Source organism: Struthio camelus, chromosome 2 (assembly GCF_040807025.1).
Source record: "Struthio camelus isolate bStrCam1 chromosome 2, bStrCam1.hap1, whole genome shotgun sequence".
NCBI lineage: Eukaryota > Metazoa > Chordata > Aves > Struthioniformes > Struthionidae > Struthio > Struthio camelus.
The window spans coordinates 59,331,723-59,353,717 of NC_090943.1; the positions used below are offsets into that span (position 1 = coordinate 59,331,723).

Genomic DNA, 21,995 nt, shown 5'->3' on the forward strand with positions numbered 1-21,995 from the left:
CTTGAAACCCAATAAAAAGGTAGTCTAAAATCGGAGTCACTTGCACTTCCTTAATTAGGCTTCACAAGAATGTGCTTTATCATTTAGGCAATCCCAAAAACATGATAATTACAAAATAATTTATAACTCATCCATAAATGCTTATCATGACTAATGTACATTATACGTTATTTTCAGATGATAGCAACACAGAGAGGGGTAGCACCCTGATTTTGGCAAAGGTCCCTAATAACTGTCTTTCCCTCGGGGAGACCCAGCCATGATCACCATCATCACTCATCAACTTTTGGCATTCCAGAGCTAAAGGGAACATAGGGATACTCGTCCTGACATAACACGTTACAAAATAGTATTCCCCAGAGGACACAGGCAAGCTTATATAAGCAGCAGTGAAACTGGGCAACATTCCAGTGTATTTAACCAAGTGCCTGCAGTCTCCCATTTCAAGGTAGCTGAAACAGTGAGCACTAAATAAAGTCATTTGATCCACATCTCATGCATTTTAGTAAAAAATGGGAAGGAACAGACACCTGTTTGCTAATTTTTATTTCCTGAAACACTGAGATGTAAAATCTCTTCCTCCTCTCCGCTGCCCACACTGTCCCCTTTTTAAGTCATTAGCAGCACTGAAACAAAAACAAATAAATGTTTATGAACCGGAGCCCTCTGAGAATATATTTAAAAAACAAAAGCGTTGTACTTCCTACCATTTAGGAAAAAGTAAAAGGTTAAAAAAAGAGTTTAAAGAAAGCAGTGTAAACTCTGTCATGCGGTAGTAGACACATGAGCCAACTTCCCACTTGTCACTAACCTCTTTACAGGAAGTTTGGACTGTTTGGACCTACCTAGGAAAAGTTAATATATGAAAGAACAATGTTACCATGTTGTCTGCAGTATCTGCACATTTTTATTTTTATGGCTTACTTTTCACATAGGACACTGGCTCTGTCTGACCTCAAGAACAAGTGAAAGAGTACAGCTTGAAGGAACAGAAAGCCGGGCAACAGAGATGTTCAGTGAGACCTTTTCATATCTCTTTATGGCTAGTGTTTAGTTAACATCCACCTAACTTCAAGGACTACTGAATTTGAAGAAGAATTAACTGCTGCTAAGTTCTAAACGCTCTGCATTTCAATTACAGCTTGATAGCTTGAGGTATTTACACTGCTACCTTCCACAGTTCCTCCAGCACAACCAAGGAAAATCAAATTCATTATTCTCCATATTGCTAAGACAAAACAAAAGCCCAACGAAATAAAGGACAGTACTTCCCCATGCCCAAATTTCTCATTGTTCAAGTACATTCCATGTTAAAAGACATTAATCCTGGAAGGTAGAGGGCTCTCACAACCTGACAGCAGCCAAGTTTTCCTGGAAAGGCAGAAGCATCTGTAAAAGGCAATGCCGCACACAGCCAAACCGCATTGTGAATGTGCAGATGAGGGATAACCATTGCATCTCTCCTGAGCACATGCTCAGGGTATCCCTCGCCTCACTTAAACAGAGGTCGGGCCAGTGAGCTTGATTTATCCATAGCTGCAAATAGCCACCTGTCAGCACTGTGCCCACATCCTTGAAATTTGCTCTGTTATTGCACTGAGTCGGGATTCTACCTTCACTTCCCAAGAGTCTATGCATTTTGGAACATAAGCAATGGAAAACCAACACAACACGCTTGGCCAAATGCAAACACGGAAGCAGCAACATGAGTTCAGACACTCAGGTAAAAGACTACTGGTGCTCTCTCTTCATGTCCAACATTTAAATATTACTGCAGTTATCTAAGTCCCAGGTAACCTCTCCCCCCATAATTAAGGGATCTGAAATCCAAATGTTTGCTGAGATTCACCTATTAGGAAAATTCAGGCTGAGTTATCCTGCATCAGCTACACTATAGGTGCCTACATGCAAGCTCTTACACCTCAGCAATTAAAGTATCAGCCCCATGAATAACAATGACTTCTGTCTAATAATGCTGAAATATTGATTTTCTGAAAGGTTCTCTGTCTAACCAGGATAACCAAAAAATTTGCTTAAATCTGTTTGAATGAGAGCACCGTAAGGGAGCACAGAGCTCGCTCTTTCATTCTTTTTCTCTTCTTTCTTACTTTTTTCTCCTCCTTGGAAAACACCTGCCTGATAGAATTTTTGACATCTTCGCTCAAGCATCTTATTCACCTATATCTATATGTAGATATAGATATATGTATTTGTGTGTGCGCGTGTACGTACATATACATATATGCTTTTTTTTTAAATAAGCAGGCTTCATTTTAGCATCTGTTTTGAGCCTTGAAAATAAATACAGCAATAAACCACAAGTGCCTTAGAATACTTTTATTATCTGAGATGTGTTGGTAGCCTTCATCCTGAGGCTGTTTCTCAGAGAAAAAAAAAAAAAAGAACTGTTTTTGCAGTGGCAAAGATAATGTGTGCCTGGCTTTAGTTTTGATTTAAGTTAGGTAGCTGGAGAAAAAGGTCTTTGAAAGTTTAAAAAGCAAAACCAACCTTCCTCTCCCTATCCCCTGATCAAACAAAAAAAAAAAAAGAAAAGAGTGTTCAAAACTAAGAACAAAACTTCTAAATTGTTCTGGTTCTTATATATGCAACATGAACCTCTATCACGCCATCAGTGGTGTCTTAGAACACATATTCTAAGCTCAAGGAGACCACCAGAAAAAAAATGCAGATCCACATCAAAATGAAAATATTAAATAAAACCAATTATAAATATTTTTCCTAGACCAATATTTAGAAAACATGGCACTGACTTAGATTTGGATGAATGTTGGAAATAGAATTGGGAAAAAACCCTTGAGGGATTCCAGTTCCATAAACAGAATTATATGAGCAGTTCTTTTGACAGTGGTACTGTGATCCCAGACTTTTCATTGTATCTGGAAGATACCAGTGTCCATTCATTCTAACTCTTCAAGCACAAGTCTCTGAAGGTAATTCAGCATAGGCATGTTCAGGAAAAAAAAAAAACATAAATAAATAATTTTCAGGTAGCAGCTCAGAAGCTTGGTATTTTGCTATGCAAAATGACACTCTTCTTCTGTTTTGCCTTCCAATGAGAGGCATGATCCATCAGGAAGGTACTGAAGGTGCCTGTGAAAAACAGACGAGTTTTACAGCATTTTGTTATTTAATATTTAAATATTAGTTAAAAGGAAAAAAAAGAATTCTGCCATTGTTCAGATTTTTGCTGTGCCCATGGAAATCAACGGTAGTTGTGCTGCTGACTTCAGAATAGAAGCAAAGCTTGCATCCTACCAAAGCTCTGAAATCTAGAGTAGTTCAAATTGCAATGAATCATTCTTCAGTATTACAACTGAATGGCAATGAATTCATAAAATCAGTTTTGGGGTTTTTGTCATCATACAGAAGAGACTTCAAATGGGAAGTCTGCAAAAAATGTATTTGCAGGATTGGGTCCTACGTAACAGGTTAAAGCTATAATTCAGTGATGAAGTGTGTTAGGAACCCAGAACTCTCACTAAAGGCAACCGCGTAAAAGACAATGGCGTGAAGCATGTAGGAAGCTGGAAAGCTGCAAGCAAGATTAAGTATTTGAAGCCTAGACCAGCTAAAGTTGTTGAAAGTCCTTGCAGTTTTTTGGTGATTTTTAAATTGGGGCCTGAAATGAAACAAAACTTACTCTTAAAACTAAAGTACAGTGTTAAAATATGACTATGAATGCACTGGTTTAGTTACAGCACCTCACCATGACTTCTACAGGATTCATTTTCTCTCATCCTTATATCACTCTGGATTCTGCAGTTCATGTTCCCTGTTTTGAATCTTAACTTCAAAAATGGTTGTCCCTTAATCTCCAAAGAGTGGGAAAGACTGCCCCCTCAGGACAGCCCCACAAATGCCAAACTGTAAAAAAAAAAAAAAAAAAAAAAAAACCCTGCTTTGGACATTTTGCTGCTTTGTGACTCCAGAGAGCCCAGCAAAGTAAAATTTACTGAAGTTACATCACCTTCAAATTACAGTTTCTTTTCATATGAATAATCCTCTACTGAAGTAGTTAAAAAAATGTGTTGAACAGAAAGAAGGCTAGCACAGGGAATGAAAGAGATGCATCAAAGATGACCAGAAAGATTAGTAGGGCAAAATCCTTATAGATCCATAGAAAAGGAGCAAGCCCCCACATTCCTGGAGCAAGGAAACCACAAGTAACATAAAAGAATCAGCCTAGGAGACAGAAAAACAAAAGAAAACAACTTAGGTGGGAAGAAGAGATAAAGTCACTAAGAAACAAGCCTTCCCTCTCAACTTCCAGTAGCCAAGATTGCCGCAGAAGGTCTCCTTTTGGGTGTTCTCTCTTGAACACTGACCAGAGTACTCAATCTTCCAGCTATCTGTGGATTTTTTTCCTCCCACTAGGTCTTCTTATTAGGAGCATGCTATCACTTTTCTGCAGTGGTCCACAGAGGAAGAAATGCTACATCATGAACTTTAAAACCTTGACAAATTCCCCTCCTGGGAATGGAGGAAGATGGGAGAGAGGAGCCATATCAGGGCATGCAGAGATTTGTCGCCTCTCTCTTCCCTGCCCATGACCAGGGCACAGGCCAAGAGGAATGGGCCCAGCCCTGTGGAGCTGGGACCACCCTGCCCACCCTGCCCTGCCCTGCTTGCCTCTCTACACCACTGGCTGGCTGGGGGATCTTGGGAGCAGAATGGGACTCACACTAGTTTCCCTGCCATGCCTGCGCTCTGGGACCCCTCCACTGGACTTCAACAGGCCATGACCTAACTCTGCTGTGAGAAGCGGCAACTTCTCAAGCACTTAAAATTAGAAAAGCCACGGAGTTCAGAGGGAAACGGGCCACACAGTGGAACCGCTTTCTAAGCCTGCTCTGCTCTACACCTTACGGTCAGCAGTGAAGAGAGCCTGCGATTAAGGGTTTACTCTTTAAAGGTGCTGAGCACCTTTTGGGAGACTCAGAACAACTCGGATTCAAGCCTCAATCTTCCGCTTCTCTAACAGAGAGCTATTTTCATATAAATTTAAAAATAAAAGCAGGAGGACAGTTTACAAAGAGCATTTCATTTGAATTAAATTCGGAGTGGGCTGTGAACTCCCATGGGACATCTAGTTTTACACAGTTTGGATGAAACTGTAAAGTGAATATTAAACCCACGCTTTATCAAATCATATTTCTTCTAGGGAAGGCTGAGGACTGCCTGTTTATTTTTTTTAATCTGATTCACTACGTTTACAAGTAGTAGGAAAGCTGGCTGTATCAGACACTCCATCTTTTTAGTTCTATTTGAGTGACTTTGGTTTTGTTTTCTAACACTGCTAAGAAAACTATAATGCAAAAAAAAATCTATAATCTGTGAAAAAGCATTCTGAAATCCATCAAGCAAGTTGTATCCATAATTGCTTCACTGGCTTATCAAAAAAGGCTCATTTGCATTATCTGTTATCTTTAGATACCCATCCTGGTCTATAAACAGAGTTATCAATCCTGCTCAGAGGCCAGTCCACAAATTGAAGTTTTCTATAGAGGGAATTAGCTATAAACAAGCCTGAGGCAATTTTCTTTGACAGCCAATGGTAAACCATAGGAAGTAACTTTAATAGTGATTTACAGTTCTTCTCTGGTTTCCATCCAACTTTTCCTTCTTGTGCTTCTGTTCCATCCAAAAAGAAATTTTTCAGATGTTCTAATTTCCTATTCAAGATGCAATCAATCCCAACTCTAGGTGTGTCTAATCCAATTTTTACGGTATGTTCATGGGCCAGCACCAGAAAAAAAAAGAACTCTCTTTTTATTTCCTTTCAATTGCCTCTGCTGCAATCACAAGACTTGTCATCTCCTGGTGTGAAATGCACAACAGTAGAAAAGAGAGCGAAGGAGATTTGAGAGAAAGAGAGAGAAATGAACCAACCTATCGAAAAGGAGGAGGAAAAGAGATACATGGATATAACATTAACATTTTTAAATTATCCTACATACGGAAAGCTTGACTTTGCCTGAATAATTAACACAAGATTTTTATAGATCGTGCAATTTTTAATTTCATCATTTAAATTATAATACGCTATTAAAAGTGGGATTCTTTTAGGGACAGAGTCCAGCTTTACACCACACTTCTTCCTCACTTACACAACAGTGAAGTCAGATTCAAGGCCTTATATCAGTTGCTCATATGTACAACCCTTACTCACATGAGTAAAAGCCATTTCCTGACCTCTCACACTACTGAGAGTCAGAGGACTGACCTTCCCTTAGGAATGAAAGAGCTTTTCTTTCCAACAGCTTAACATGCGTTCTGTCTAAATCTGAACTTCCTAGAGATGTACATTTAAAATACTTATTTTTAAATCCCCACTTAAAAATATCTCTAAGCAACTGACACATACAGTTGATCTTAAGGTGTACTACATGCACAGCAGAGAAATACAAAGCAAGGGCATGATTCAACACTGCGTAAAACATAAAAAATGAAAGTAAAGCAGCTGAAAACCCATTTATGATACAGACCTATATAGATTTAAATCTGTGAGAGCAGGTGCAGAAGAACACAGGAGAATTAGGCCCAAGAGTTTAGCAATTAGTAAATATGCCCTGTATCAACACAGAGCAATAAAAACTGTTTCCTTTTACATGAAAGAAAAACACATTTAGAACTCAGAGGAAACGTGAATGCCATCAGCGGAACCATTCTTTTTCTCTATATATGCATATATATGGAGGTGGGAGGGTTGCACACACACACACACACACACATATATATATATATATATATATTCCCCTTCCCCCCTCCCCCCAAATTGAGGGCTATCCTGATGGGTAAGTACTAATGGATTTGAAGTGATAAGGAAAAGGCAGACATGCAAAATGCTCCAGAACTTCTGTTCCTAATCAATCACCAGAGATCAGTGACATCATTAAAGCCTTTGATCAGAGCTCCCCTTTCAAGCTTAAAAAGGGGAACAGATTGACCCACACTAACAGAGAGACTGAAGAAACACCTAGGATACAATTCACAGTGAAATATGAGAAGTCACCGGCATCCGTCTTCAGAAAAACTATCCCTTCCCACCTTCTTCAAGGAATACAGCGCGCATTCCAGAGCAACCAAGCACAAACAACAGATTTATCTCTTTCCCTAATAATTAGAAAACAGCCAGGGAAACAACACATCACAAAATCCTTTCAGATTTTATTTTCCATGCCTCTGCACTCATTTTATCCCAAGCACACAATTTATCACATTCACGAGCATTTAAAAATCTCTTTAAATCTATTAGTACAAAAAATAACAACAAAAAACACAACAAAAAAGGAAATTCTTTTTCCAAAATGCCTGAGCAGCTTTACCAACTAAACAATGGCATTCACATTTAAAGAAGAAATAATTTTCAGGAGGACCATCATCACGGCTAGCGCTCGCTATACGAAGCACCATTCTTTGTATGTTTCAGTGCATTCAGAGAGTTCAGATCGCTAATCCCACTTCAGCGAAAATTGAGCTCCATTGTTTCTGAGTTCATCTGAGTTTCCATGGCATTTATTATGACTTAGTGTTATTTACTTAGTGCAGTTTGGCAGTTTGTTAAAGACCAAAAACAATAAACAAGTCTTTACATTAGTGTAAGGCTTTTTTTTTTCTTCCTCATTTGAATAACTCAAGATGCACTCACTATTTTACAGTCTTAGAGACATCTGTCTAAAAATCTTCAGCAAAAATAAAGTTGTAAGTAGAGCTTAAATTTTTCATTTCATTGTTTTGGTTTGGTTTTCCCCCTTTTGTATTTTTAAAGAATCTAAATGAGCTTCCTGAACAGCAGCAAAATGTAGTTTATTATCTCCCTCATCAGGTGATCAATGATTTCATTAATAAGACAGATAACAAAACTGTCATATCATCGACAGAGTTATGAAAGATGATCCTGGCTTCTTGCTCCATTTTCCAAGGTCTGGGATTCTCTGTGGCAGCTCTGAGTCCATTCAATATTTTCCACGGACAGAGAAAAGTGAAAATCCATTTTGAAACCAATTTCAATTAGGATCCAGAAGCTGTTATCACAGGTGTCGCAGAATGGGCCCGTAAGTGGAAATGTCGCCTATCCATTCTGAAATGAAACCTTATCAGGGTCTACGAAGATGGCTGAGGACAGCCTATCTGTAAATTACTTTTCGTCCTGTGTTAACTCAACCCTAGTTCTGTCATATGGAATTCTTTCCATCCTCTCGTAATAATCTAATGACTAACTAGACACTGCACCAAAACGGCTTTTATTCTGCTCGGGCTTCCCCTGAAGAACGTGGTTACAAATGCAAATAACCACAGGCTGCCAGACAAGCCAGCTTATTTAGTAATATCATTTAAAGCTCTCATAGTTTATTATGGGGAAGTAACAGACTTGCATTCTGAAGTCTGTCTCCACCCATTACATTCCTGGTGATTTTTCAATTGCAAACTCTAAGGCCCAGTTATTTCATTAATTCAGCACCCAAGTAGTGAGGCTTTTCTTTCACATCTTTCAGTCTCCTTTTAGCAAATTATCCCATGACGGAGGATTTATTCAGTCAAAGACCTCGGACTTTGAGAGGCAACAAAAGAATCAAGAGACTTTCTGGTCCACCTGCCTGGCGAATGATGAGGCAGGGTAAAGCCTCCCCTAGAGAAACCAATCAAACCATTGTGTGGCACAGTCAGACCTTTTCAACTGTCAAGCCAGGAGAGCAGGAAAAGAGATGAAAGAACTCAGGATGAAGCTACCATTTACAGAACCATGTGGGAATGGTCTCCGAAGATTTAATAATTGGGATGGAACTCAACTTTCTAAAACTAAAAGAAAAAAAAAGAAAAGAGACAGAAGAGAAAGGAGAGAAAGAAGGAAAGAGAAAGAGAGAGCCTGAGAGGAGGGAAAAACAGTACTAGTCAGGCCCAGAAAGAACTTTTCTACAAAATCCTCTGTTGTTATGTATGAACCCCTGTGCTGGAAAAGAAGAGAAAAGCAAGTAGACGACAGAGAGAGAGAGTGCACGCAGCTTATAATGCCAGCTAAGTTTTAGCAGGTTTTCATCTTACATTTGGAAAAACTCCATGAATATAAATCTGTTCTATTAAGTAAAACGAAAAGAAAACATTTAGCTGGGTGTATTTAAACATCCTTTCAAGGTACTGCATTGCGTGGGACTCAAGTTTTTGCATATACACACAGCTGAAAGTGCGACGGTTTCTGCATACACAAAAAGTCATGTTAAATGAATGGAAACCAGCATATTTTAAGTAGTTGGCATGTGCAAAGAATGTGCATCCACAGTTTCTGGCTAGCAAGACTCAAGCTGACTGCAGGCATAAGATTATGAACTACTTTTCAAAAATCTGCCCCATGAAGCCAAATCTGTCCCTTACAAGTCAAATTTTCAAATCATTCAAACAAAAAATAGTATCGCCTGTGTACTTCTCAAAAGTGCCTCTGCACACACTGAAACGTGCAGCTTTCCATTCACCAGTAGGTCCGCACTACATACACAGACTTGACAAGTAAATCAACAATTTTCTGAATTGTCAGTCTTAGAAACAAAGAACAGAATCTGGAAATTACATTGTGCCCCCTTGCAGTACACACCAAAAGTAAAGACTTCTAATGGATAAGAAGATAAAAAACAAAGCACTACAATCCATCTCATTCCCTCTTAGTCAGGATGGCAAGAGAATGCATCTCCCTCCCCACCCCCCACCCCAAAACAATGAGATAGGACTTGGAAAGAACACAGAGAACATAGTTTTAATATAGCACCTTGTTTTCACAGTCACACACAATACCCTCAGCACACTTCTGTATGCTACACACATTTCTATGCAAGTAGAAGCTGAGGTTTTATACCTTAAAAAAACTCAAAAAAAGTAAACAGAAACAAATAGATTAGGAATATATTCAAATACAACACCGATGCTTCATTATTTCCTTTTAACTGGAGATAGATATGAAACAGAAAATACCTAAAAGAGAAAAGGTGAATGTCACTTTAAAAATCTGTTAAGTAATTTAATTACTTCAACTGCCTTAATTTACACAGCTTCAAATTGTAAAGCCAAATGCTGTGCCTGCCAGAGGGGTTGCCTGGTTTTAAGTCAATTGGAAGGATTTTTTTTTTAATTTTATTTACTTTATGAAAAAAAAAAATCTCCTCCATGTAGCTCCTTCACTTGTAGATGCCCAAGTTTGGTCTCTTTTCAGAACACAGGAAAACTCTTAGGAGGCGAGAGAATATTTACTGCCTTCCCAATCCTCCCCAACTAGCCGGCACCCATGTGGCTGTCGACAGCTGTTTCAGCGGCTGGGAGAGAGGTGCCGCCACCTTCGGCAGCAGTGCTGCTACAGAGCCTCACCGCGCTGCCATACAGCCCTCCTACTTCGGTGGCATACGCTGGCTCAGCGGCGCAAGGTCGTTAGGAAGCCCCTTCTCTTTTAGGATACCTTCCCCAGAGACCAGCACTTAATGGCAGCGAGCCCTTTTCTGGAACGTTAACAATATCATTGAAGCTTCAGCTGCCAGCATCCTTTTTCCTGCTAGAAATCAAACCTTGGGGTCGTTTCCCGCCCTCTCCCAGTACTATAGGCTGTAACGCCTGAATTTTTTGAAGTCCGATTTACGATACTGGACTCCTGCAAAGCGCTGGCTACAAAGTATGGCACTATTTGCCATACTGCAGACACTCATTTTAAACCTTTTTATTTTATTTTATTTTATTCTATTTCACTGCCTCAGTGCAACTGTGATGTGCCTGTTTGGGGGACTGGAGGTTTTTTCTTATAGTTGTTCTTAGGCAAAAAAACTTTCCCAGTATATGATTCATTAAATTTAACCTCCACCTTGTTCAGGTGGCAAGACACTGATGCTAACTAATGTTTTCTCTTGATTCCACCTTGTGTTATCTAGCAGGATGTTAAGTCATTACTTACTGATTACAGTGATTGCAGGGATAAGCCACTCAATCATCTCTTTCTGGAACTTGCAAAGGGATACTGCAGGATTGACATTTAATATCCCTTATGCTATTAACCACCATAGGGAGGGGAGAGAAGGGGGAAAAAAAAAGGAGGGAAATCTCTGCAGAACTAATGAAGCAATACTGTATTGTACTTGCTGATCATTTGGTTTAGAGCAGGGTAAGGATAGGACTGGCTCACTGAAGAACAACGCTAGAAAATAGTATCAGGCAGAATGAGTTATTACACTCTACCATAAACCCTAACTTGATGACTGAAATTTTATTAGTAAACATAAAGGACCATGGATGCATTACTCTGAATTAAGATGTATTTAATCAGCTACTCACACCAGATTACAATATACCAAGACATAATGTCCACACTTAATTACAACCTCCACTAGTTTTGGTTCCAATACTTTCAAGAATCAGTAGAGCTAGCTTCCCCCGCCTCCCCAAGCCTAGGTACCTTCTTTTAGTTTATTGTCTTAGGACCAGGCCAGAATTTTTGGAAGCTAAGGGAACACAAAATCTTACGAGATCTGGTCTTTACCCATACTTTTCTATGGTACAGTACGTGATCATTACAGATAAGAATTACTTGGAATATTCGTCTTGCTGAAAAAAAATTAGAAAGAGCTATACACTGAAGGTTGTCACTTGCAGTATTTAATACTGCAGGATGTTGCTTCCTCCTTGACCTGAAAATGAAAAGTGCGTTGTGCTCCTCCATTCCTTTTGATTTCAGTAGAGGAGGAGGGGATCTCGTGATCACTTTGCAGAATCAGGTCTCATATAAACAATTAGGGACTCAATTTGCAGGCCGCTAAAATAGTGCGGGCAATGTTTCTTGATAGCTAACAACCTCTTTTGAGCCCTGACCTCTCAACAGGACCCTGAACACATCAGTCCGACTAGGGGGCCAAAAATGGGTTTTATGATTAACACCTATTTTATGGTGAGCTTGAAAGCAAGCAGCAGGACTAGTAACCAACTGAAAGTTCAAACAGGAAATGTGACTCTTACGGAGCTGCACACTGCTAAATACTTTCCTCACTCAATCCTGAAAGAACTATTATAAAAAAAGAAAAAAAGAGACCTAGATGAAGCTGGCTCTTCTTCTGAAAGAATCAAAGTGTACGAATGAACTTCCTCTCATTTACTCATCTAGCAAGCTTGGTCTCAAGTTACATCATCATTAAGATAACAATTTCTGCTTTCTATCACTTTAGAGTATGTTCTCAATAACTATCTGATTCTGATAAAGGTAGCGAAGTCCGCAACCTACATACGTTTATAATTAGCTTTTTTTTAAGGCCGAGTAATAGGTTAATAAGAAATATCAGATTACACTGGAACCAGCTCATGGGTCAAAAACTAGACAAAACACATCAAACTGAAAATAAGTGCTTGCCTGTCAGACACTGAAGGAGTCCTTATACAATAACTGCACTGTTTTAATGCAACATTAAAAAAGAAGTTTAGAGCCAAAATGTGCAAAATAGGAAAACATTTTAGTCACCGACAAAGCTCACTAGCCAAACAGTAAATACATCAAGGCTGAATACAGTATTATAATCTCCTAATGTATGCCAAGCAACACTGCAGAATGCAAGTTTGCCTTTTAAAATTATTAAATTATTAAAAATTTAAAATTAGCCTAGACAGAAATTCCCTGTACTTTCTAGAGAATAAAGTTAAAACTTACATACATTCATGCTATAGAGTTAGTGGAAAAAATAAATTGTGTACAGCTAAGGGCTGGGCTGGCTTTCTGTGGTCAATGACTCTTGGAAAGTATTCCAACAATAAATCTGATTTACCTACAAAGCAGAACGTAGCGTCAAAGTGCCCAGCCGGGCAAAGCACTAGGGCAATTGTCTAATTGTAAGCATGCAAATACCCACATTAGAGTCAATGGAGCTATTCACGTGCCTGAAGAGAAGCAATTGCTTGAGTACTTGCTGGACTGGAGCTCCAGACTTTATTGCAATGCTTTATTGCAACCCAGGAAGGGTTCTTCCTCGGGAGTGCTAGTGATGCCGCAGCCCGCAGGCAGAACAGGCAGTGCGGCTGTGGGGTCAGTTGAGCGAGCCCTGCGTTTCTGCTCCAGCGCTGCAGCGCTCAGCCTGACACGTTAACTTAGCCCGCTGTTGATTTCACTGCTAGCGAACACGCCAGGCTGGGAGATGAGGCAGCTGAGGAGCAGGCAGGCTGCTTGCTTTGCCAGCCCCGCTAGGGCTGGCACTCACGACAAAGCAACAGCGCAGACGGCTGGGGGAATCATCTCTAGCACTAGTGTGCTCACCAGAGATGGCCCACTGCAACTCCAAGCTTTTGACTCTGCTGTTAACTTCTCCCACTCAGGCCCTCTCTGATTCCACAAATATGAAGGGTTTCATAAATGTGCAGCATGAAAAAGTAGCCAAGAGTAAACCCACATTTTAGCAAGGCAGGTTATCATACAGATTCCCGCAACGTTTAAAGTGTTCATCTGAAGATTTCTTTTTAATCCTTGGATTATTTAGAATTACAGCAAGTACTGTATGATGTAACAAAGCAAGATCCATTTCATGACCTGCAATACTTAGGTGAAGGCTCTCCAAGAGGAGCAAAGAACTAATTTTAGTGAGTTTATTAATAGACCCCTCTCTTTAGAAAGCTATTCCATGCACAACTTGATTGAAACCTGTGTGTTGTGCATGGAGCAACAATTAGGATGATGGTCTAACCCATACTCAGACTTTGAAGGGAACAGGATCTTACCGCTGTGTCTCTTATTCCACAAGACTATCAGTGTAATAGTGAAACACGGCAGGGATGTGCATATGAAAAGAGAAGGTCTGGCAATACAGCACTGAAGTACCAAGGTGGTCTGAGACATGGACTCCTTTATTCCCATGTAATACCAGTGACATGGTCATGACATGAAAACTGTATTTATTTATTGTTGCTAATACTTTACCATAGCAGATCAATCTGAGGCTATCAAATCATACAATACACAAAAGTAAGCTTATTTTATACCCCGGCGTTATGACCAAAAAAATGTATGTATGTAGCCTTCTGTGAATGAGCATCTCTATCAGCGGTGTTCTTTAGCAACTTTTCCCCTGGACATTAGCCTAGCAGTAAATACAGCAGTCAAACAAAGAAAGAGCAAGAGGAACAATTTGCAAAGAAACGTACCATAGCAAATTGCATGCAGTTTGGTTGAGATACACAAAAATCAAACACAAAGGAGAAAAGATCAAAAGCCTACAAAAACAAATTCAAAATAAAGTTAAGAGAGGTTCCAAATTGCAAAGTCCCACTGAGCATCAAAGTGCACCACAGTTTTTTGTTAGTTATTACAAATTATGATTTTAACTTTTTTGAACACACATATTTTAAAGAAGTTTTAATTTGCTCCAGTACTAAGACCTTCCCCACATGTTTCAGCCTGGAGCACATTTTAATGGCTGAGTTATAAATCCCTGAAATTAGAGGTTTATAATGGAAACGCTGGCAGGCCCTTATCTAACACTGTGCAAGCATCTTAGCAATATATTAAGAGTTTGTGGTTAGGTTAGTGCAGCAGGAATCTTTTTGTATTAAGTAATCACAGTAACTCAGCAGAAGTGGCTAATATCTGAACTACGGCCCACACTTGCTCATTGTTTTAGTCTACAGTACCTCTTTCAAGAGGCAGACACAAGCTCGGGCCCTGCAACTTTCACTGTGTAGTCTGAGTTAACACATGAGCTCCCTTCCACTTCATCTTCTCTAACCTCTCCCGCCTGCAAACAGGTTTGCACTAGCCTCTTAAAACTTACGATGTGCAAAATGGTTATTAAAGGATTCCACACTCAATGCTTATTTTAACGTAGTTTCTGCTACCGGGTGCGTTATTCTCTTTTGGGAACTGCTGAAAGAATAGTGTTTTTTTGTTCTTTCTTCGTTATTGTAAGCTTTGCATAAAACGCGTAGCAGCTCTCAACCTATTTATGACCCAAGTTCTAACTCCTTCAGAAGACAGTAAAGCTACTAAGAAAATACTGGTTCCCACAGCACTTCTCAGACAGCTGTCACTCAACTACATGTTACCCTGCAAACTTTGCTAATCAATGTGTTGTCCAGAAAAGGGAACACTGATATTAGGCATGTTTACGAGGTGACATTGGTATGACAGGCAGATGTTGACCTGCAATGACAGCAGAGTTACCTGACAAATGCAGCAAGGATCATTACACCTTTTTGTTATTTTTAAAGGTATCTTACCTTGTTTAACAAAGGATTCAAGTGCAAATCACAACCATTTAACATTACTATGGCCCTCTGCAAAAACAAGCAACGAGTTCACAAAACCCACATGTTTTGTAGGAGTGGCATCTCATATCAACTGGTGATGTTCATGTATTAATATTCAGTTCAGCATTAAAGAACAAAAGATGCAAATATAATGCAAGCCCGAGCTTTCATGCAAATTGGTCCCTTGTAACCGAAATTCATTAACATGACAGTCACATCTGCAAGAAGTAAACTTTAAAATCTTGCAACAATAAACTTCACCATGTTTCAATTCCTGAAGTTTGGGTATAGTATTTGTTTCTGCACATGCTCCATGGAGTACACAGCTTAAGAACAATTTTTCATATCCAAGATGAAATGGAATTTTTATCCCTTTGAGCCCAACCCGGTATCTCTGGAAAGTTGTTTGCATGGTTATACATGTAGGTAGATTAGAAACCCAAATCCTGGGGATCCTGGTGACTTTGATAAATACAAAGGCTCTAGCAAGGCCAATCCTTATCCATTGAAAACAAAGGTAACTGACATTACCTCACACAAATGCAGGCTCAGGCCCCAGGATATGTACTACCTTAGCATCTCATTCCATTAATGGGAGAAAAATACAATGACAAAACTTTCTGGTAATTCTTTAGACTCATAAATTATTTCAACTCTTGCGAGTTTCGTGTCCCTGCCACGCAGTAATACACTACCTAGATGCAGCAAGTAGTTAAGTACTGAAATTCCTAGTAAGCTGAAAGGTACAACAGACAGACAAAGTGATTTAACCCGAGGGTTTTAGTAAATCAGTGTCAAAATTAGGGATAAAAATCTTGAGGGCTTTATTCTTAGCAATCTAATCTGAACATTTGACAATATTGTAAAAACCAGACCAAAACAGTCAGAGATGTGCACCAACATCGGGTATGAGAACAAACCCCAACACATCAAAGAATATACATTTCTGTTTAAGTATACATCTGTTTGAGAAGTTGGACCAACATGGAAAATCCTGTTATTGGAAAAAAAAATACAATGGGGGAGCATTTCAGCTAGTGTGCACCACTGTAATTCTAACGACAGCAATGGATCTGTGCTGACTTACATCAGCTAAGGATCTAATATCATATACTTTAGAAAACTGATGCAACTTCCGCTGTACCTGACAAAGGGTTTCTGTATTGTCACAGGCAGCAACTCTACCTACTAGGTCAGCAGGTGCTGAGTTTGCTTCGAATCTGAAGTCCAGTCACAGAGAAGGATGCCGGGACACGTCATCTAATTTTTACTGACCCACAGGGATTCCCCTCAAATATGGCTGCAGGACTGATATATTTTCTGCTTTACACTACTTGGAAATAAATGTTTACTTGAGGAAGCACAAACCTTTGTTCAAGTTACTGAAGTGAGAAACTGACCTGGAAGATTAGATGAGCGTGACAGAAGCAAAAAGGGTGGACAGAAAAGGTTCTACCAGGGATACACCAGGATTCCAAAACACAGAAGAAGATAGCAATTTTCCCTTTGCAACGATCATTAGAATGATTTGTGCTTTACCATTCTAAGAGCAGTGCCTAATCTGCTATCCAAAATCCACAGAGCCAAACTCTGCCCACACCTTTTCAAGTAATTTTTTTCCTAGGCTACAAAGGGAGCTTTGCATTAGTAGGGACCAATACACTCAGCCCTCTTAAACTGAACAAAGAAAGGGCAGGAGCTGAGATTACACAGTCTCTGGAGAGGCAGAGAATATGTAAAATTGTCAAGTGAGGTAATCTCTGGGGAGAATTAAACTATTCCATTTTTGCCAATCTACGAGTTGTACCTTCACAACTTTGAGATGTGAGGATACTCTTCATGTTTTGATGCCAGTCCTCACAGAACTTTAAGAAGGCGGGGGGGTAGCCCTTTGCAAGGATAAGTTTATTTATAAAAGAAGGAAAAGAAAAACTTTGCCACTAATTTTGACAGGGCTACTTCTGTCTCTTTTGTAATAACTGATTATCTAACCAGTGTGAGAGATTTCAATGGCAACACGCAAAACACTTGCAAGCCCTGCCAGGTTAATCAAGATGATTTCCAAAACAGGACCTTCCTATACTAAATAACTTAGAATATTTACAACTCCATTTAGAACATCTGGAAGAAAAAGACTATGCCTGATGCCAAAACAGGCCTTACTATATCCTACCACTTTCCACCACCCCCCTTGTTTGTTTTCTTTAGCCTTCCCTTAGAACAAACACTGATCCAGGTGCAAATGCTCAATTCACAAGGAATGCAGTGAACATAAAATTACTGTAGGTTTGGCTGCTAGTAAATCCCTGCTGTTACTCACCATTGGAAGTTGTGCTGGAGGCAACAGCTTTCTCACTGACATCTGTTCGACTGGAGCATTTCACTATGGAATTCTCTACTTTTTTCTTCTCAGCCGTAGTAGAGCTATGGGACTGCGCCTCCATGATGACTTCTCATTACTTCAGTTCTTCTTGTACTAATACCTGAATAAAACAATACAATTCATAAACTTTAAATGCTATTAGAAAGCTCAGCGCAAAACCTGTCACACCTCTCACCTGAAGAGGAGCCTGCAGCAAAACTGTATTAGCACTCCACGGGCCATTTGTGGAAACCCATCAAATCAGGTTTGCATGCATGAATTCCCAAGGAATTTAAGGAAATGCTAGTACTAAAGACAAGTATGTTTGCCTTTAAAGGGAATCAGCATCACAAACTATTACGCTACTTGACAGGTAGGTCCCTTTTTCAAGCCTGTAAGGTTTCATTGGCCCCGGGGGAAAAAAGCCAGTACTTTTTCCTGTGTTCAGAGCAGTTTCGAATAATGCAAAAGAAATCACAGACCTTCATGTTGACTCTAGAAGCCAAATATTTAAATTTCAACATTCACACTATCCGAACATACTGCAATAGAATTACCCTGTCTATGTCTACATCTTGTTCGACTCATGTAAACATCTCTCATTTTGTTTGTTCAGAAATCTAACTCAAACAAAAGTGCATTGGAGCAACACCCTGAAAACCACAGGGAAAAGCAAATAATATTGCTAGCGACAGATAATGAGTTCACTTTCTTTTGCATGAGAACTCTGAAAACAGAAAACTCTACATAGGTGTGTGTCTGGTTATTTTGTCTTTCTTGAGTATTTTCAGCATCATCTACAGCGATACATTCATTTTATAAACCTCATATCACTTCACCTTATTCTCAGAGCTTTCACATTCGTAACATGAATCTAAGAACCCCACAAAGCTTCCAAAAGGGGTGAAATTCTTAGGGCTACACTGTATCCACTTCAAGGTACTGAGACTGCCGTGATCTTCGGCTGTAAAGAACACCAATATTTCCAAGCTGTGGTCTACAGCTTAACTTGACACATGCCAGTCTGTCCACGTAAGCTTTATACAAATAATCAATATTCAGCACACGTCATGCTTAGAACCAAAATACCTGGGCACTTTGGTGCTTTGAGCATGATCCTATGCAGTAAGAAAATAATAATAAATAAACAGAATGCTTACAACTCTGAGCGGCACTGCAGTCATTAGCTAAACAGGTCTGAAAAGGAAGTACGCTGCGCTACTGTTCTAGAACAACATTTAAATGAATGTGAAAAACAAAGGCTTCAAAACAAGCCACAAAGTAAACTATAATGAAGTGTAATTACATTAGCAACCTGCTTCCCCAATTTTGACAGTCAAAAAAAAAAAAGGCTACAAAGCCAATTCGCCACAAACACAGCTGTCTAGTAAACCTTCCCTTTCCCACCTCCTTAGTAGGAGTTCTCTTTAACAGCACAATAAAACGCTCCAAAGCCTCACTGTTATACAGTAGGGATCAAAGAAGAGCCGAATCATGAAATGAATCATTATTTAGGTAGGCAGCACAGCCAGAGAATTGGACTAGGCATCAGAGACTCTCCGCCACTGACCTACTGGTCTAACCCCAGGCAAGGCATTTTTCCTCTCCCTCAAGTTTCTCTACTGCTAAAAACAGGAATAATAAAGCTTTGCCTGCCAAGATATAATACTTTTAAGATCTACCTGTGAAAATGCTATAAATACTACTGTGATCTGTGAAATAACTTCTTACCACAAGCTGAAAGGGAATGTCAGGTGTCTTCAAATACAAAGCAGCAGAGATCTACCACTACTCTACACCCCTCACTTGTACCCAGCAACGCACAAATCTTGAGATCTCATACAAGCTTTGTAAAGAGAACCTTTCATAGCTTTTCACATGGTTTCTCCCTCTTTCTTCTCGCACCTTTACACAAGAGCATCCACAGCTTTGGTTAACTACCATATACATCAGGCTTTTCGATCCAATCTGCTGGCAGAAACTGGGGGGGAAGTGGGCACTGTCCTCCAAACTGTTCACCCAGCACTGACAAGAGCACGCTCCTTTTCTCTGTACAGCCCTAGTCACACGAGTGTCAAAAACGGCTTCTGTCCATCCTCCAGCCACTGCATGAGCTCGTCCGTCAATGTACACTATTCTGTTCCGATTACCCTTGTTCGAGTTATTTAAGTGGTCTCAAAAAAGATTAATTTTCGTGCCATTTCTGAAGGAGCTTAAAAAGCTACACATTTTCAGTCATGGTTTTTCTTTCTAAGAACCAAGTCTTCTGTTCAGGCAGCATTTCCATTTACATCAAAGAGTATGTATCAGAGCTTGGAGGGGGAGGGCAGAATTTGTCCCCCGTTTTCTTCTGTCCTCACTTCACAAGCCTGTTTCTTTTGGCTAAAAGTCATGAAAGGAAACAATTATACTCTTTAGCCAGCTAGAAAGGAAGAAGCCACATACTTCACCCCCATTTCACAAGGCCAGCAGAGCAGCATGAAACATTTGGGCAAAGGTCATGAAAAGGATGACAGGTATCTACAGCGGTCCCACCGCCTCCTGCCACACAGATGCCCTGCGCAGATGTGAGCAAGGACCCTCTCCTCTCTCCACCTCCCCCTCCATCCCCTCGCTACCGTGGCAGGACAGTACCCCCATTACCTTCTGATCCCAGCCCTGCCCAGAAAAGCAGTGAGATGAAGGCGCTCATAAGGAGTTAATACTGCTTTAATCTTCTAAAAAGGCTTCTTTGGATCATCTGCAATTCAAGAGAAACACGTGGCTGCTCAGACTGGCGTCCATCCATTCTCTTGGTTATTTTTCTCTCCCTGAAAGCCTACCAGTGAGGAGATTTTTCTGATGTTTTGGGTTTTCTTTAATGGAGGGAAGATTAGGGGACATAATCCCATACTTCTTATCACTGCTTTCTCTATCACTTTGCTGCTTTATGCTACCTACTGTGGACAATGGTACAGAACAGAGGCCTAAAGTAGCATCTTAAAAGTGAATTTTCGGTCAGAAAATTGCAGAATTGGCAATGAGCTAATATAAACATCTGCTCTTGGTACCCGTTCTGGTTCATGTCTACTTAGTTTACATATAGAAGCCTGTTTTTATTACTGTCGGTATTGAAGAGGTCACATTGCAAAAGTAAACTTTCGTATTCAGTTCAACGTGCTGCATCATTAGCAGATCACCCCAGCCCTGCAGACGTTTCCTCCCATGCCTCCTTCTTCCTCTCCCAACACACACACGTTCCCAGGAAGCCTGTCAGAACTCAGCAGCTCCAAGACCTCACTTTGCAATTCAACTCCAGTAGGGGTATCAACTATGTGAAAATATGCATGCCAGAAGAAGTACGGAAAGTAGGGAGAGTGCAAGACTAATAATTAAAGGTAAGTGTTTTGGTGTGTTTTGTCAAGTATGTCTGATACGGAAGCAGTCAACCGGTACTCAAAATGGTGCCCCTAAAATCTCGTTTTCACGACCACAAACTTTTAACAATCCCGCTTAAACCTGAGCTGAAGACACAAATCAGATACTCAGTTCATCTAGAATCGTTCTCCTTAAGCTTAGCTGTGATTTTTATTTTCTCTCAGAAATTGTATTGAAATACGAGAATTGCAATCTACCGGGGGGGAAATAAAAAAAAAAAAGTGTCCAGTATAATGTGAAGATTTATTCCTACTGGCTGCTAATCCCTATCAAAAAGCATTCTGAAAATCAGATGGATGTCAGCCAGCCCAACATCATCTTCACATTAAAATATGATGTGGTTTACTTTATACTGTACATGGCTCTCCCAAGCATGCGGGTCAGTGACTTCCCTGTTCCTGACCCCAGGCCTCAGACGATACACATCTATTCTACAGGAACAAGATCTGCTTACAAAAAATTGGAAAGTGGGTTTCTGTCGGCTGTCCGGTACCTCTATGTGCATATGAATGGCAAGAAAATACTATAACAGTATATGGGTGAAAGCCTGAACTTTCATAGGTAAATAGAGGGATAAACATTCCTTCCTGAAAGCAAACACTCATGGCTTTTTCCCATTCAACCATGCTTGAACCTTTTGTAATTTTCCCCGAAGCCTGAACCCAGCACAATTAATTCCAGACCCCTTTTTTAAGTCTAATCTCTCTCAAAACAGCAACCTGCCTGCAGGTGTATCTCTTCTTTTCAAATCATAAACGTAAGCTTTCACCAATTGCGTAATAAATTGGAGAGATTTTAGGAACAAGCTGCTGGAATAAGCTAGTTAAATGAGGGAAACTGTCCCCTTTAATTGGAATGTCAACAAATGGCAAGAAAGAGTATTTCTAAAGTACAAAAAAAAAAACTTCACGCAATTTGAAATTATGTAATTTCTCGTTCCTGTGTAGGCTGA

General features: G+C 39.9%; 1 protein-coding gene across 9 annotated transcripts in view; it reads right to left on the reverse strand.

Annotated features, from left to right (window-relative positions):
• Positions 1–21,995, reverse strand: part of GLI3 (GLI family zinc finger 3) — a 219,281-nt gene that overhangs the window by 186,499 nt on the left and 10,787 nt on the right. For all 9 annotated transcript variants that reach the window (XM_068935978.1, XM_068935975.1, XM_068935976.1 and 6 more), the window contains one exon: positions 17,585–17,747. In XM_068935978.1, coding sequence (XP_068792079.1) covers positions 17,585–17,708 — 124 coding nt within the window. In that variant the 5' untranslated portion in view covers positions 17,709–17,747. The remainder of the gene's footprint in view (positions 1–17,584; positions 17,748–21,995) is intronic.